Genomic DNA, 18261 nt, shown 5'->3' with positions numbered 1-18261 from the left:
TAGGCAAGGCTAGGAGATGGATGGGTTTTGTCGGGGAGGAGTGGGGGAAGGTGGTGATGGTGATGTCAAACGGTATTGGAATCCGGCTACATCTGGATTTTTCCAACAGTTGCGAGGAAAGGGAAAATTGCAGATAAAAGGCTCAGATCTGGCCAAAATGGAGGCGAACGAGGTTAGGAGATGGATAGCTTTTGTCAGAGATGAGTGGGGGAGGCTAGTGGTGGTGATGTCAAACGGCATCGGAATCCCACTAGATCTGGGTTTTTCGACAGCTGTAAGAGAGGGAAAAATTGATGATAAAAGGCTTAGATCCGGCCAAAATGGAGGCGGACGAGGCTGAGGGATGGATGGGTTATGTCGAGGGTGAGTGGGGGAAGCTAGTGGTGGTGGCGATGCTATCAAACGACGCCAAAATCGGGCTAGATTTGGATTTTTCCGGCAGCCACAGCGAAGGGGAAAATAGTGAAGAAAAGGCTTAGATCCGGCCAAAATGGAGGCGAACGAGGCTGGGGGATGGATGGATTTTATTGGGGATGAGTGGGAGAAGCTAGTGGTGGTTGCGTGATGTCCAACAAGGACGAAATTCGGCCAGATCTAATTTTTTGTAATTGTCATGAGGGAGAGGAGTGATGAGGGGTGCTTGTGAAAGAAATTTGAGATGTAAAGGGTTATGTTGAAATTTTTATTTTTATTTAAGATTTAATGTAATTCAAATTACCATTTTACCCTTTAAACGTTAAATTAAATGATTTTCTGTTAATTTAAGGGCGGAAATTGGAATAAATGAAACTAGGTGTGGGAACCTGGAATTCGCTAATCTTTGGGTGGGAACATGTCGTTTACTCTATTAGGTATTATTTTATGAGTACTGCTACACTTACAAAGAAATTTTACAAAGATCTTCATACAAAGTAATGTGGCAAAAAATGAATGGAAGAGTGAATTTAATGAGTTTGACTTTTTGTTTCACTATTCCATTTATTTTTTTCCACTTCACTTTGTATGCAAATCTTTGTAAGATTTCTTTGTAAATATAGTATTATTGTTATTTTATTTTAGATCTTAGTGGTATGATTTAATAAAATGATTAATTGGAAAATTATGTAAACTTGTACACATAAAATACAGTTTTTTTTTTTTTTTTTTTTTTTCCGACAAGCAGATAGATATAGTTTAGAAATCAAGAAATGGTAAGTTACATTTATTATTTGATATCTAAAAGATTCAAGTCATTTATTGATGAAAAGTACTTTACACACTAAATAATTACTTACCATTTTTAGGTTTTTACTATGTAACATAAAGGATAGTAATAATGTAATAAAATAAAAAACTGTTACATATTTATCATCTATAGATAGATATTAACATCATAAATAGAGATTAATTGGACATTAATTGTGCACAGACAGTATAACCTCTATAAATTAATATTCGATAAACTAATAACCTCTATTATATAATAATTTCTTGCTGTCCCGAATTGGGCTAGTAGGTTAAATTAATAAAACAATACTTTTATGGAAAACCTTACATAACTTTGTGGTCCCGTTCATATCATAAATAAATAATTTGTTAATTGACAATGTTATTTTATTAAAATATGACTTTATTATTACTTATTTTTTTCTTGAAATTTAAATCTTATGGAATCTCATCTCTAATTTTTCTCATTGCATCTAAAAGTTTTAGGGTTAAATTCTTGAATTGGAATAAAAAATTAGAAAGTATTGTTGATGCTTTGAGTGCTTCCTTGCACGCGCGTAACACACTCGAAAGCTATTGTATCAACCTCAGCTTTGTCAGAATCAGGATTTTCAGTGATGTTAGCAACGATTTCTCCTAAACTTGAAACTGGTGAACTTGCATCATTTTCACTCGGGTAATCCAAGAGGTAATTTGCATCCATTCTATCAGGATAACCCAAATCTTTGATTATTGTCTCAAGTTCATGAATGCCTTCTTCATCTAAGGATTCATTTAAGTTCTCTGAGGCTATTTCTTCCACAGAACGAATTTTGCAATGTCGAAAACAATTTGCTATTGTCTTTGCCTAAACATTTATTGTCCAAGCTGAGACTGCAAGATTGATTGCAGCCAAAACATTTATTTTTTTCTGGATTGGTTTCCTCCAGTTCATAGCCCTCCAAAATTCTACGGTAAAATCGTCTACGATAATGCATCTTGAAAGCTCTTACTATCCCCAGATCACATGGTTGGATTTTTGATGTCATGTTGGGTGGCTAAAAAAAATAGCTCAACATTTTGTAATCTTTCAATATTTTTTGGATGGGGTGGACAATTATCTATCACCAAAAGAATTTTTCTCCTACACATTCTTTTGACAAACCACCGAATATATTCCTCAAAGAGCACCCCAATCATCCACAATCTTTTGTTGGCACGGTATTGACAATTCAAGTTGTTCATGTTTACATTCTTGAAGCAGCGTGGGTTTGCATACTTTCCGATGATCCATAGAGGAAGTTTTTCTGAGCCATCCTCAATACAACAAACAACAATAGTAAGCCTTTCTTTGTCTTGTTTTTTTCCTTCAAGTTGCTTTGTTGCAAGAGAGTGATGAGGTTGTAACCTGTAAAACAATCTTGTTCCATCCATATTGAAAACATCTTTCATGGCGAACTGATCTAATTTTTCCCTTATGGACTCCAATTTCTTCTCCATGTCTTGTGTATCAACTATCAACTGATCCACTTTCCCCAAAACGACAAAATGACTTAATACCACCCTGTCTTAACTTGAACTTCTCAAGCCAACCTTGAGAAAAATTGAATTCTGAAGTCTCTTCAGGGTTTAATATTTTCATAGTCTGATGCAGAAAATATATTATTAAAGTTCTTTAGAAAAAAAGATGATATTATTTTCTTATATTTAGACTTTCATATTCCTAAATTCTTATTTAACTTTAGTAGTTCTAATTAAATTAGATTTCTTGTTTTATAAGTTTTCCATATTAGAATAAGATTTGTTTTAATTATTAGTCTTAATTTTAGTATAAATAAAGGTCATTGTAGCCTTAAAGGTGGTAGTTTTTTTGTGAATTATTATTTTAATGAATTATTGAGAACCTTTTGTAGCTATTTCAATTAATTCAATATTCGAATCTTGATATAATTTGGTGGTAGTTAACACATCATCGTTTCATATGTTCAGTCATCTCTTGATTATTTTAGCAGCATTTGATAGCAGAGCTTTAGGTTTGTTATCGATGACTGAACAAAATCATAGTTGAGGTAGGCGAGGTCGCGGCAAGGGTTGTGGAGTGGCTCCTAGGGAAGACATTGTTGATCGCAACATGACCAGTGAAATGTAGAGATCGACAATCTGAGGAGGCAAGTTCAAGATCTCCAAAAGTGACTTGAGAAGGAAGAAGAGTTTGAAGATATTTTTGGTGATGACGTTGAGGTTAACAATAGTGATCACTTTTAGGGGATGTTTGTCTAAGCTTATAGGCTGGCCAAACCAACTTACAAACCAGCTTATAAGCTCTAAAATTAAGCTGACATATTTATTTATAACTTTTTTGGAAAAAAAAAATAAGTTGGGGGGATGTATATATATATATTTGCAGCTTATAAGCTAGTTTGACCAAGTATATTACCACATTACCCCTATTTAATTTTAAAATTTCATTGTATAATTTATCAATTGACAAAATAATATAGTATCATTTTTAGTCATTTTAATGATAAAATATATTTATAAGCCACATTTTACCAAACGCGTCAACTATTTATCAGTCACTTATAAGTATTTTAACCAAACACATAACTGCTTAAAATTTCAAATATTTATAAGCTCAAATTAGCTTATAAGCACTAGTTGTTTATAGGCTGCTCTTTATAAGCTAATTTTCATAAGCTCAGCCAAACAGACTCTTATTATTTTGATGATCATGGTGAGTTGCCGAAATTTGATGAAGATATTATTGAAGAATCAATGTTTCAAGATTTGGGGCTGCAGAAGACTGTTTAAGAAACAAGTTCCTCTATCGTTAATCGTGTTGCGGACATGCATGATTATTATTAGGGGTGTTCGATTTCAGTTACCCTACACTTTTTGAAGCAACCGGAATCGGAACCGAAACTGATGGTTCCTTGAAATTTGGAACCAGAACCGGAAACGACGGTTCTGGTTCCTAGGTACCCAGAACCAGAACCTGTAACAATGGTTCCAGTTCCTGTTTTGGTAAAATTACAAGGACCCCCCAAAAGTTTTTAAAATGGCAAAAAACCCTTAAAACTTACAAATACCCCCCCACCTGGCACTTGTTAACAAAAATAACATTTAAAATTTAAAATTTAAAATTCAAAATTCAAAATTACAAACTCCATTACTTTGTAAAGATAGATTCTCAAAAGTCAAACCAACTTACTTTAAATGTTATGAAATATAAATATAAATGTATTCACATTACTTTTTCTACAAAAGTTTTTATTAACCCCCCTAATATTTAATTTTATTTTATATTAGTCTCGGTTCCTGGTTTCTGGTTTCGGTTCTAGTTCCTAACTATAGGAACCGGAACCGGAACCGCACAATAACGGTTCCAAAAATTTGGAACCGGAACCTACCCATTGACGATTGGTTCTGGGTAGGAACCGGAACCAAACCCAGGGTACATGCCGGTTCCGGTTCCAACCGGTTCTTTTGAACACTTCTAATTATTATAACAAGATAAGGCTACAAGAGATTTTGCTTTATGATTTTGTTTTCCATTATTGGGCTGGTTGGATGGATATTGTTACAAAAGCAGGAAAATTTAAAGTTCTTCATGCATATTACCTAAAGATGAACTTAAAGAAATTTCGATTAATGCAAGTTGAAGATGAAGATATTCGTACCAGAAATTTGAGAGCGAATTTCCAACTAGTGGAGGAGAACGATGAAGAAAATATATTATTAAAATTCTTTAGGAAAAAATATTATATTATTTCCTTATATTTAGACTTTTCTATTCCTAAATTCTTATTTTATTTTAGTAGTTCTAATTAAATTTTAGATTTCTCGTTTTAGAAGTTTTCCATATTTGAATAAGATTTGTTTTAAATAATTAGGTTTATTGCTTTCCTAACTAGTTAAGGTTAATTCTAATATAAATAAAGATCATCGTAGCCTTTAAGGCGGTAGTTTTTAGTGAATTATTATTTTAATGAATTATTGAGAACTTTTGTGATTATTTCAATTAATCTAGTATCCGAATCTTGATACGATTTGGTGGTGATTATCGTATCACTTATCCAATATTTGAATCTTAACACAACTCAGTGACGGTTTTTTTGTATTACTTGTGCTCCATAGTTTTCAGTCATCTCTGCTGTTGTTTTGGCATCATAGTCTCTTCTGCTGTTGTTTTGGCATCATAGTCTCTTCTGCCTTTTCCAAGATTAGCTCTTCTGTTATATTCACACCATCTTGGTATCGAAGAAACCACTCATAAACAGCCTTCTCCATGTCTGGAAATTTTGATGGGTTGTGTCGCTTAGCTTAGCATGACCACCTTTTTCTAAGTCAACCAAAAGATAATCTGATGAGCGCTTGAATGTATTTGATATTGTACCTTGACTAACTTTCAAGTGAAATTTTTCAGAAACCCATTGTTGCAATTCTTTTCAAGTGCATGTTCTTTACTATACTCGCATAATGCTTTACGGCGTTTACGCATCCCATATTCCCATCTGTCATGGTTGATTTTTAACAATTTTTATATGGGAAGCTATTGTAATTATGAAACATAATAAGACTTTGTATTTGTTCATATAAATATTATTTTTAATCTAATTCGTTGAATACATTTAATACAATAAAAGATATCAAGTACAATACAATGAATACATTTAATTCAATTAAATTATGTATGCATATTTTTATTTTTATTTTTTTGGTTGAATACATTTAATTAAATTAATGCAATTATATACAACGAATATTATTTAACTAAGTACATAAGTACAATGAATTTATTATATACAATGAATATTATTTAATTAAATGCATAAGTACAATGAATTTTTAGTTGATTAAATATATGTTCATCGTAAACATACTCTATAAATTAATAAATTATTAATTTATCGATTAATTAATACCTCTTTTAATTAATAAAATTTATATAGTCCCGATGTTATTAATTTATATAGGTTATACTATATATAACACAAATTTAACAAATCATTTAATTGTGTACTGAAATTAGGGTTTTGTAATTTAATGTGTATGAATTTTTTTAATTGCTTTTCTAGTAATATAATTTCAGATTCAACAACTCTACACCTTCATAAAATTAGGGTTTAATTTCCAGGACATTTGCATCTTATTGTACTGTATATAATATAAAATTTTAAACCTGAGACAACAAAGTGAAAATACCATCAAACAACTGATTAGTCAATAACTTTTATTAAGAAACTTCTTTAATTTATTTGAACAATTAAATACATATCATGGATTCCAGTCATTTCTATGATACCACGTAACATTATTTGCACTTAAATATGATCCATCCTCATTAACAAACCAATAACAATTAGCAGTATCAAAATATAAGTTATATTCATCATCAAGCTAGAAAACTTTCATTCTCTTATAATGAGAGTCCCATTGAAAAAGAACCAAAAAATGAGTAAAGCTAATTAAAGACGAATGAAATTTAAACGAATTATTCATCTAAAGGGTATGTTCTCTAAGATCATCGTCTCTAGAATAGCAGTTAATGATAAGGGGTTTCTTGTTGCTTAAAAATCGATTGATTGTGTGAACCTTGAATTTTAATCTGTTAAGCCTCATGTTTATATCTGCCGAAGGAGCTAGAGTTTGAGCTATGCCCATGGAGATGGAGATTGACAAAACCTGAATAAGAAGAATGTTTGCCTTGGATAAACTCATGATTCAAGTTTATTATAAGACAAAGTAAAGAATATATAATTATTTATAGAGCCATGAATTAATTGCCAGATAGCCAAAAATGCATAAGAAGACAAACCATTGTTATTTTTGTCATCATTCATTTAGTAACATTTAAAACATTTTAAGAAGAAAACATGTTAAATACGCTTAAAATAATAAATAATAAGTATTGTCTTCTAAGTCGTAAGTACTTTAAAACCTCCTACCGTTGTAATCAATTTTCATTAAATACTTCCGTCAATAAACCCGTAGCTTAACTGTTTGCCAATTGCCACATAATGCTTCTTTTAAAAAGGGGCTTAATTTCTGTAGGTCCCTCTCTTTGTATTTCTATACATTTACATCCTGAATGAAATGAGAAAGCTTGTGCCATCTATTGCGCTTCTTATATCGTGCAAATTTACTAATGTTACAGTCAACTATACTCATTTCATAAAATGAGAAAATCAATTATCCACCTTATAGTTTTCAAAAATCAAGGTTTTCGAGTAATTATCAATTTTTTAATCACTTAACCTTAGAAGTTTTAAAAAGTAATCAACCAACCCCCAAAACCCTAACACCATCTAGGGGTGGGCAAAAAATTAGGATAGAATTAGATCCGGCGAGTACCCGGTTCCGGTTTCGGTTAGGGAACCGATTGTCATGAGGTCGGTTTCGGTTTTGAAAAAATTGGAACCGACATTGTACGATTTCAGTTTTGGTTCCACCCCTGCAAGAACTAAAACTGAAACCAAAATCGGGAATCAGGACCATTTTAAAATTTTACGATTCATTGAATAAGAAAAGATTTGAGGGTTTAAAGAGAACGGTGAGAAGGATCAGATGGTAAAGGATTTGGGGATGGGGATCTTAAGAAGAAGAAGAAGAAAAAGAAGATAAGTATACCCTTACATAATTTGTTTAATTACAAAATAAACTTTTATTAAGTGAATAAATAATTTCATAATATATTTATATAGTAAAAAGAAAAACTAAAATGGCAATGGTTGCTAGCACTATTGGTGGTGGTCAACTATTGGTCAACAATAGGTCAATCACCCTTGATTGACAGTCAGCGCATGAAAAAGATGGCGCTCTGGTGTAACTATTGGATGGATATTGTTACAAAAGCAAGAAAATTTAAAGTTCTTCATGCATATTACCCAAAGATGAACTTAAAAAAATTTCGATTAATGCAAGCTGAAGATGAAGATATTCGTACCAGAAATTTGAGAGCCAATTTCCAACTAGTGGAGGAGAATGATGAAGAAAATATATTATTAAAATTCTTTAGGAAAAAATATTATATTATTTCCTTATATTTAGACTTTCCTACTCCTAAATTCTTATTTTATTTTAGTAGTTCTAATAAATTTCTTGTTTTAGAAGTTTTCCATATTTCAATAAGATTTGTTTTAAATAATTAGGTTTATTGCTTTCCTAACTAGTTAGGGTTAATTCTATTATAAATGAAGATCATCGTAGTCTTTAATGCGGTAGTTTTTAGTTAATTATTATTTTAATGAATTATTGAAAACTTTTGTAGTTATTTCAATTAATTTAGTACAAGAATCTTGATATGATTCGGTGGTGATTATCGTATCACTTATCTAGTATTTGAATCTTAATACAACTCAGTGATGGTTTTTTTGTATTACTTGTTCTCCATAGTTTTCAGTCATCTCTGTTGTTGTTTTGGGGTCATAATCTCTTTTGCCTTTTCCAAGATTAGCTCTTCTGTTATATTCACACGATCTTGGTATTGAAGAAACCACTCATAAACAGCCTTCTCCATGTCTGGAAATTTTGATGGTTTGTGTCGCTTAGCATGACCACCTTTTTCTAAGTCAACCAAAAGATAATCTAATGATCGCTTGAATGTATTTGATATTGTACCTTGACTAACTTTCAAGTGAAATTTTTCAGAAACCCATTGTTGCAATTCTTTTCTAGTGCATGTGGGATGCTCTTTACTATACTCGCATAAGAAAAATGCTATAGACATCGACGTTTTGTACCAAATTTTTACACCGAACAATGTGTCTACTGAATCAGACGAGTCACGTATCACGTTAACAGATATTCTGCGAATGAACGGTTGTCTATCAAATATGGACGACTGTTCATTTAAAATGGACTCCCGTCCATATTATATGGATGGCTGTCCATCTAGAATGGACGCTAGTTCATAGTTTAAACTAAACAAATTTAGCCTAAATTGTTATAAGGACAGGCGTCCATCTTTTAATATTAACAAACTTTAAATTTTAAATTTATTTAATGCATTAATTATGAATCCTAATTGAGTTAGTGCCATATTCTTATAACTCTTGTCCAATTACTTTGAATATAGACAAAAATTTAATGAAGATATCGACATTTACTTTTTGGATTGAGACTTAATTTTTTTTAAATTAAACAATGGACAGGCGTCCATCTAAAAGGGACGCATGTCCATTGAATATGGACGTCCATCCATATAATATATGGATGAACGTCCATAATTTTTGTTTTAAGTTTTTTTTTTTAATTTTAAACAATAGACGGACGCCCATTCTAGGTGAACGCTCGTCCATAGTAAATGGACTCTCGTCCATATTATATAAACGAGAATCCATTGTTATTTTCTCATGGACGGGCATCCATTATAGGTGAATGGCCGTCTAATAATCACAGACGCCCATCCAATAATCACAGACGCCCATTATTTTGCTTTTAAAATTTTTTGGACCGGCGTCTATTATTTTTCTTTTAAATTTTTTTGGATGGGCATCCATTTATATGGACGTCCGTCCGTATCATATGAACGGGAGTCCATTAAATATAGGCGGGCGTCCATAAATGTTGGACGGTCGTTCATTCACGAAAGACTCCAGCATGGTCACATCTGACTAGTTGCCATGTCTTTTGGTACAAAATTTCGGTGTAAAATTTCGATGTCCATAGCATTACTCCTCACATAATGCCTTACAATGTTTACGCATCCCATCTGTCATGGTTGATTTTTAATACTTTTTATATGGGAAGCTATTGTAATTATGAAATAAAATAAGACTTTGTATTTGTTTATATAAATATTATTTTTAATATAATTCGTTGAATACATTTAATAAAATAAAAGATATCAAGTACAATGAATACATTTAATTCAATTAAATTATGTACGCATATTTTTTTTTTTTTTTTTTTTGGTTGAATACATTTAATTAAATCAGTGCAATTATATACAACGAATATTATTTAATTAAGTACATAAGTGCAATGAATTTATTATATACAATGAATATTATTTAATTAAATACAAAAGTACAATAAATTTTTAGTTGATTAAATACACTATAAATTAATAAATTATTAATTTATCGATTAATTACTACCTCTTTTAATTAATAGAATTTATATGGTCCCAATATTATTAATTTATATAGGTTATACTATATATAACACAAATTTAACAAATCATTTAATTGTGTACTAAAATTAGGGTTTTGTAATTTAATGTGTATGAATTTTTTTAATTGCTTTTTCTGGTAATATAATTTCAGATTCAACAACTCTAAACCTTCATAAAATTAGGGTTTAATTTCCAGAACATTTGCATTTTATACAACAAAGTGAAAATACCATCAAACAAACAACTGATTAGTCAATAACTTTTATTAAGAAACTTCTTTAATTTTTTTGAACAACTAGGTATATATCATGGATCCCATTCATTTCTATGACACCACGTAACATTATTTGCGCTTAAATAGGATCCATCCTCATTAACAAACCAATAACAATTAGCAGTATCAAAATATAAGTTATATTCATCATCAAGCTAGAAAACTTCCATTCTCTTATAATGAGAGTTCCATTGAAAAAAAACCCAAAAATAAGTAAACCTAATTAAACACAAATGAAATTTAAACGAATTATTCATCCAAAGGGTATGTTCTCTAAGATCATCATCTCTAGAATAGCAGTTAATGATAAAAGGTTTCTTGTTGCTTAAAAATACTTTGATTATGTGAACCTTGAATTTTAATATGATAAGCCTCATGTTTATATCTGCCGAAGGAGCTAGAGTTTGAGCTATGCCCATGGAGATGGAGATTGACAAAACCAGAATAAGAAGAATGTTTGCCTTGGATAAACTCATGATTCAAGTTTATTATCAGACAAAGTAAAGAATATATAATTATTTATAGTCATGAATTAATTGCTAGATAGCCAAAAATGCATAAGAAGACAAACTATTGTTATTTTTGTCATCATTCATTTATTAACATTTTAAGAAGAAAACATGTTAAATACGCTTAAAATAATAAATAATAAGTATTGTCTTCTAAGTCGTAAGTACTTTAAAACCTCCTACCCTTGTAATCAATTTTCTTTAAATACTTCCATCAGTAAACCCGTAGCTTAACTGTATGCCAATTGCCACATAATGCTTCTTTTAAAAAGGGGCTTAATTTTTTGGGACATAATTGTAGGTCCCTCTCTTTGTATTTCTATACATTTACATCGTGAATGAAATGAGAAAGTTTGTGCCATCTATTGCGCTTCTTATATCACCTTATAGTTTTCAAAAGTCAAGGTTTTCGGGTAATTATCAATTTTTTAATCACTTAACCTTAGAAGTTTTAAAAAGTAATCAACCAACCCCCAAAACCCTAACACCATCTAGGGGTGGGCAAAAAATTAGGATAGAATTAGAACCGGCAAGTACCCGGTTTCGGTTTCGGTTAGGGAACCGATTGTCATAAGGTCGGTTTCGGTTTTGAAAAAATTGGAACCGACACTGTGCAGTTTCGGTTTTGGTTCCACCCTTGTAAGAACTAAAACTGAAACCAGAATCGGGAATTGGGACCATTTTAAAATTTTACGATTCATTGAATAAGAAAAGATTTGAGGGTTTGAAGAGAATGGTGAGAAGGATCAGATGGTAATGGATTTGAGGATGGGGATCTTAAGAAGAAGAAGAACAAAAAGAACATAAGTATACCCTTACATAATTTGTTTAATTACAACATAAACTTTTATTCAGTGAATAAATAATTTCATAATTTATTTACATAGTAAAAAGAAAAACTAAAATGGCAATTGTTGCTAGCACGACTGGCGGTGGTCAACTATTGGTCAACAATAGGTCAATCACCGTTGATTGACAGTCAGCGCATGAAAAAGATGGCGCTTTGGTGTAACTAATGGTCCTATTAGGACAAGGAAAAACTGATCTACAGGAATTTGTTTCACCAAATTCCGAGATTCCATTTGGCCACAAAAGGCGACCGAATCTTTCATAGTATTTTGCGGCCAAATGAAGTGTTGGAATCCGGTGAAACCAACTGATCGAAACTTTTCAATCCCATTGGGATTGAAGGTGGCATCAACGAGCTATACCCTTGACTAGTGTTGACCGACGACCAACAATTGTTGACTAGCACCAAACAATCAACTATTTTGAATTTTTTTAAAGAAACTATTATTTAAATATTAATTAATTAAATATAAATTACTCCAATACATTTTTAAATATTTATGAAACACTTATCAAAATACAAAATAGAACTACAAAAATGTTTTAAGATATAAAATGTCTTTTTTTGGTTATCATACATACCAAAGCAATTTCAAAATCTATTTTACATTATGGTTTACCAAACATATCCCCAAATTATTTTCAAAGTTGATTATTTCCAAAGTTGAGTCTAAGCTAATTAAGCTTAAAGCTACAATAATCCAAAACTAACCCCAAGTAAAATCAGGGGACAAGGTGAAGGGGTTTAGAGGGGTTTTATATACGGTGAAGCGAAATCTTTAGTAACGGCGTTGAGGTTCTGTTAGGTTAAGTGGTTAACGACTTTTGAAGCGCCAAAATGTGTAGCAGAATCTGGAATAGAAATATGTATAAGATGGAATAGTTAAAGTTTTAGTATTCAGCCAATTATTTTGATAACATTACTACGTTAGGTACCGTACCATATCAATGATTGATAATGCTTTAATTCAATAGTTGTAAACTGGGTCATAATCTAAAAAGCTTTATGCGTATAAAATTCAATTCTTTTGAGTCTATGCAAATATACAAACTTCCAGTACCAGTGCAATTTATTATTTATACAGAAAGCACAAAAGTAACTACTAAGCCTCTGGCTAAAACTCATTAGTAGCTACTACTTTACCACCATTTACAAATTTACATCAAATTATGCATATAACTTTTGCATCCAAATTAACAGCAGAAAGACATCTATGCAACTGCAAACACGGGTCCAGTGCCACCTTCCTTGTCGGCATCAGGAATGCTGGTGTAGCAGTAGAGGCTGTTGGACATTTCCCAGCTCCAGTCTTGCTTCCGGGAAATAAACATCCGGAGCCACCGGTTTATCCTAACATAGTGCTCCCTAATCTTTCCTTTACCAACAAAACTAGTAATGATTGAATAGCAGCATTCATGACCACCCCACACCTTGTCACCAGGATCTGCTGTTTGGCTCCCATCTGGATGAAAGTAGCGGCGCATGGGGGGGCCAGTGCCCTTCCAGTAGGGGTCAAGATTACGCCAATAATCTGGTGCCACCTGAAAGCATGATAACATTCGTAACATTAATAGATCAGTTTGGCTTTCATGAAGAGATTGGTGATAAGGAGATAAATGAAACTATATGGTGGTACAAACATGCTTGAATTTTGTAATAGAAAACTAGAGAGGAAGGTAGTGACACTAATCAAAACCCTACCTCACTTAGAGCATGTTAAGAAAATTTGTCGAACACGAAACATCATTTACTCTTGTGATAATATGTGAGTGAGTATCTGACTTACAAGCAGAAGTAATCCTATATATTTCCATTGTTGTCCATATTTCAAGCTCATACAAGCTTCAACCTGTTAAATTAACTACTTACTGATACATAAGAGTTTTAATAATGAGCACAATATTAATCGGCAACAAATTTCATTGACTGGGTCATTTCAGACTCCTAAAAACCATAAAAACACATACCTTGTTAAAATGAAACTCCCAAACATGATCACATAGATCTTCCCTCATGATACGAGCCTAAAAAAATTTATTTAAAAAAAAAAAAAAAAAAATTAGTTAGTGTACGAAGTGTGTGCAAACATATTCTATGTGACTGCACGTTTTTTGTGTCTTTGTACACTCTTGTTTGGGTGTGTGTGTGAGAGAAAGAGAGACAGAGAGAGAGGAGAGGAGATTGGAGATTGGAGATTGCTTGACTGCAAAATGGAGAATCAGAGATTGCTCAGTACTCACACGTCTGCCATCCATTACAGATAATGAGTATGCTGCCAATTTTGATAATCCCCGGACTTGTGCCAAGCGAGGTATGTGTGCTTTCCCGCACCATAGTTCCTTACACTGAAAAGAACATGAGAGTTAAGTAAATATTTTTAAACAGCCATTTATAAGTACAACTGTTTGTTGCTTTAATCACTATAACAACTTTACAATAGACAGGAACTTGCTTTAATCACTCAAATGAACTAAAAACAATTATAGTTGTCCTAAAATTAATCCAAAAAATCAAGCAGTGAGAAAAAAGCAACTTGGACCACAGGGCTCTAAAATCCAGCAGAAGCATTCACACTATCCCTTGTGATTCATAGTGCAAAACTACCAAATCATGCTCAAAGAAGCAACATGGCAATTGTCAGTCACAAAATGCAATGAGGCAAATTTACCAGTATCTCACCAAGTATTCAAGTTTAGAAACTATAGACAAGATTTCAGAGCAATCAGAATGGCAAATTGAAAATCTTAAATTAATAAGAAGTCTAAACTCACCAAAAATTTATAGGCCTGCAGTCATCATCAAACCCCCAAGAAGGGCAGCAAGCAGGCTGATAAAGTATCTATGCAATTGAATCAACAAGTAAAGTTATACTTCCCACTAATTTTCACATTTATTTTAATCTCTGTTTCCACTTTTTCCCAAGATGTGAGAGGGTGCTAGAGTTCCACATTGTTCTGTTCTCATCAAGGCACAAGAATCCACCTCAATACCCTTGTAACTTTCACTCCACCTACTCTTTTATACTAGTATTACATTAGGTACACTTTCACAACTTTCTTATTTCATATTTAAAAAATAAATAAAGCCAAGGATTTCAACCAATGCAATGACTCAGTACACGAAAAAGTTAATTCTTCCTTCTCTTAGCACTCTCCAGCATAATGCCAAGTATATTAAAAGACATTCAATTTATTCGAAAAACTTTATATTACAGTGAGAAAACACAAAATAGAAAACAGAATACTTTAAATTACAGTGAGCAAAAACAAAATACAAAACACTATTACAAGCAATTTAAATTCCACTTAGCATAAATTGGACAACAGAGACCATGTCAGTTCACAAGCTAAGGAGGATTCCATTGAGACTAAACCAGCATAGATGAATGTTCTGCGATAGTATGCTATTCTCCCACATCATCCATCATTCAGCTGTTATTAAAAGCAATATTATCTATTCAAAGTCTACTCACATTGCAAAACATAATTCTCTTGGTACTCATCATAAATCAGTAAAATAGTAGTCAAACCAATCTAGAAGATAAGAATGTCGTTTCTGACAATATCAGCACATCTCTAGAAGAAAAAATTTTGTTTGTTGCAATATCAGCAAATCCAAATTTCAAAGTCTGCTGTCACTGTACATCATGCCTTATTTATATCATTTAAACATATCCACTTAGTTGCTACATATATCAAACTTGGGTTATACACTAGTATGTTATTTGTCAACATCTCCACCTCCATATTGACTTCTTACATCATGAAAATGATAATCAGAAAGCAGGCTATTCAGACTATTCACATCCCAAATTTGACTAAAATCCTTATGATATAGGCCCAAGGTGACAAAGACCATATTGGAAATAGTTATTATAACATTTTATAAACATTATTACTTTTCGCTGAAATAAGCTAGCACTTCAGCTAAATATAATGTAATTACTCAAAATGAAACAATGTGTATTGATATTTTTTACATAAAGGGGGGCTAAGTGTTATAGAACCTCCTACATATATAGATGCTTAAGTTAATTATCCATAGTTCTTGATGATTACCCAATCACTTAACATTGATAAACAAAGCTTGTCAACCCCTGTGATGTTCTGCATTAACTCAAAAATATTCCATATATTGCAAACTCTAAGCCACATTTTCTCTGATGAATTTACAGCAATGAAAATTCCAAATCACTGGCTGAAGCAATGGTAGCACGTAAAGTAACTTCACAAGTGATCAACTCCTATGTGAAGTCTTTACACCTGCATTATGCTCAACTTATCAACATCATGTCAACTGTTCCATACTTGGAAATCCAGGCTGCAAAATCTATTCTTTACACAAATCTCATCATCTTTGCATAAAAGATAATCCTTCAAATAAAATTTGACTCTTCTGTCCCTCTTCCAATTTTCTTCAAACATGAAACGGATACATCACAAAATGTAGCGAGTCCTATAAAAAGGAAGAATCATGTCCTTCTTATAAGTTAAGAGAACTCACGTCTTGATATAACACCTAAATGACAGTTTTTACACAATAAAGAATACCTTAATGGATCGAGGGCTTCAAAAACTACCAAAAGAAGGTAAAGGGATATTTTCTTTCATCCAACAACACCATGAAATTTCTTCCAGTAAGCTAAAGGGAAGAAGCAAAAGAGTTGAACCCAAGATCAGAGATAACATTTGCCCACAAATGCAGCAAGATGGAGCTTAACTGTCTCTAGATGCATTTACAACCGAATTAACTATTAACCAATATCTCGTAAAAAACTAGATTACCAACAGTTCCATGATCATAACTAAAATCAATCTCAAACGTGTAGATAAACTGCTAAAGGAAACTGAATTACAGTACAGAGTAATAACAGCAGCATGAAACCAACTAAGATCTTATCAAATCATACAACAAATTCAAATATGAGCCAAACGTTTCTTCTTCATATAGATAAATATTGGCAGCTAAGAAAGTGCTAAAAGAACACATGCATAATGCATTCGACTTAAAATTGTTACAGATTTCACATAATACGCCATATCATATTACTAAGTTTATATCATACCTCCCGCATGAAATAATTTCCCTAAAAGAACAATTTACTACGAATTATAAGTCAAACTCCGAACTAAATGAACTAAATTTACCGAATTACAAAAAAGAAATTATGAAAATTGAAAAATCAATAAGATAAGGATGAATTAAAAGCGAACTATGAAATTAGGTAAAGATAAAGAAAAGGTTAAAAAAACCTTGGAGGTCCAAACGGCGTCGCTGGAAGCAACATCGTACCAGGCACGAGAGACGAGGAGAGATAGTGCCACGCTGCGTGCGTCGAGGTTGTTTAGTATCATCAACATTATGTCTCTACCAAACATCTCCAGTGGATCCTTTACATTCTCAAAACCTTCTTCTTCTTCTTCTTTCTCTCGCTTTCTCCTCTTGTTCCTCTTTCGCTTTCTATTTCTCTTCCTCTTCCTTTTCTTTCCTCTCCTCTCTAAAACCACAATTTCCTTCTCCTCTACGATGTCGTTTTCTTTTTCCATTTCACGGACTTCTTGATCTTCGCTCGGTGACATGCGAGGGGAAGTGAAGGCCACGCGGAGAGAGAGTGCGAGCGAGAGAGGAGAGAGTGAAGTGAGAGCGAGGCACGGCCGCACGGGATCGATGTGTGGCTAGTGGTGACGTTATCGTGCACTCTTTTTTTTTTTTTTTTTTTGGAAGAAAAACACTTTTCCCCTGATACCCCATCCCCTCAAAATTACAAAACCTTACAAAGACCCCCTTGAAATTTACGTATTAGATTTTTAATGAACAAATTGCGTGTAATTAATGCGTAAAAATAATTTAAAATATAAGATATATGGGAAGACCACAAACAAGTGACGTGTTCGTTTGTATTATTTAATATATTAAGTATTTATTAGAATATTATAAATACAAACTTTTTGTTCAATATATTTATATGAGTTTATATAAAAAAAAAAAATCAATGCAATAAATGCTTAAACATATATAGATTATTAGATTAATAATGTACCGATAAAAGAATTATACCACATTAGTTTGTAATCAACCAAGAGTATGTGTACTTAGTTTGTATTAGTGGTGTGGAAATCCGGTTAACCGAACTGGATTGTCCATTTTACTAACCGAACCGATTTTCTGGTTCAAGGGAAATTGCAAATTGAAACTGATCCGGTTTCTCCCTTGAACTGGTTACTAACTGAACCGAATTTTTGATTCGGTTAGTGGTTAACCAGTTTTCAAAAGATGCACAACCGTTCTTTTAGTTATTGAATCAATCACTCCAGCATTCAAAGAA

At 32.4% G+C, this 18261-nt stretch overlaps 1 protein-coding gene and 1 pseudogene across 1 annotated transcript; both read right to left on the bottom strand.

Annotated features, from left to right (window-relative positions):
* Nucleotides 1–1720: 1720 nt before the first annotated feature.
* Nucleotides 1721–11767, bottom strand: LOC116142273 (annotated as a pseudogene).
* A 1164-nt stretch (nucleotides 11768–12931) lies between these two features.
* Nucleotides 12932–17600, bottom strand: LOC116142220. Its single transcript, XM_031427655.1, has 4 exons — nucleotides 17189–17600; nucleotides 14177–14281; nucleotides 13904–13960; nucleotides 12932–13477 (listed from the first exon to the last, which is right to left on the bottom strand). Exons 1-4 carry the CDS (start codon nucleotides 17513–17515, stop codon nucleotides 13148–13150), a joined length of 819 nt encoding a protein of 272 aa, XP_031283515.1. The 5' UTR covers nucleotides 17516–17600; the 3' UTR covers nucleotides 12932–13147.
* Between the last annotated feature and the right edge of the window lie 661 nt (nucleotides 17601–18261).

The sequence above is a fragment of the Pistacia vera genome, unplaced genomic scaffold (genome assembly GCF_008641045.1).
Source record: "Pistacia vera cultivar Batoury unplaced genomic scaffold, PisVer_v2 Contig406, whole genome shotgun sequence".
In the NCBI taxonomy this organism is placed as follows: Eukaryota; Viridiplantae; Streptophyta; class Magnoliopsida; order Sapindales; family Anacardiaceae; genus Pistacia; species Pistacia vera.
The sequence above is the reverse complement of the archived record's forward strand: the minus strand, read 5'-3'. Positions and strand labels throughout refer to the sequence as shown.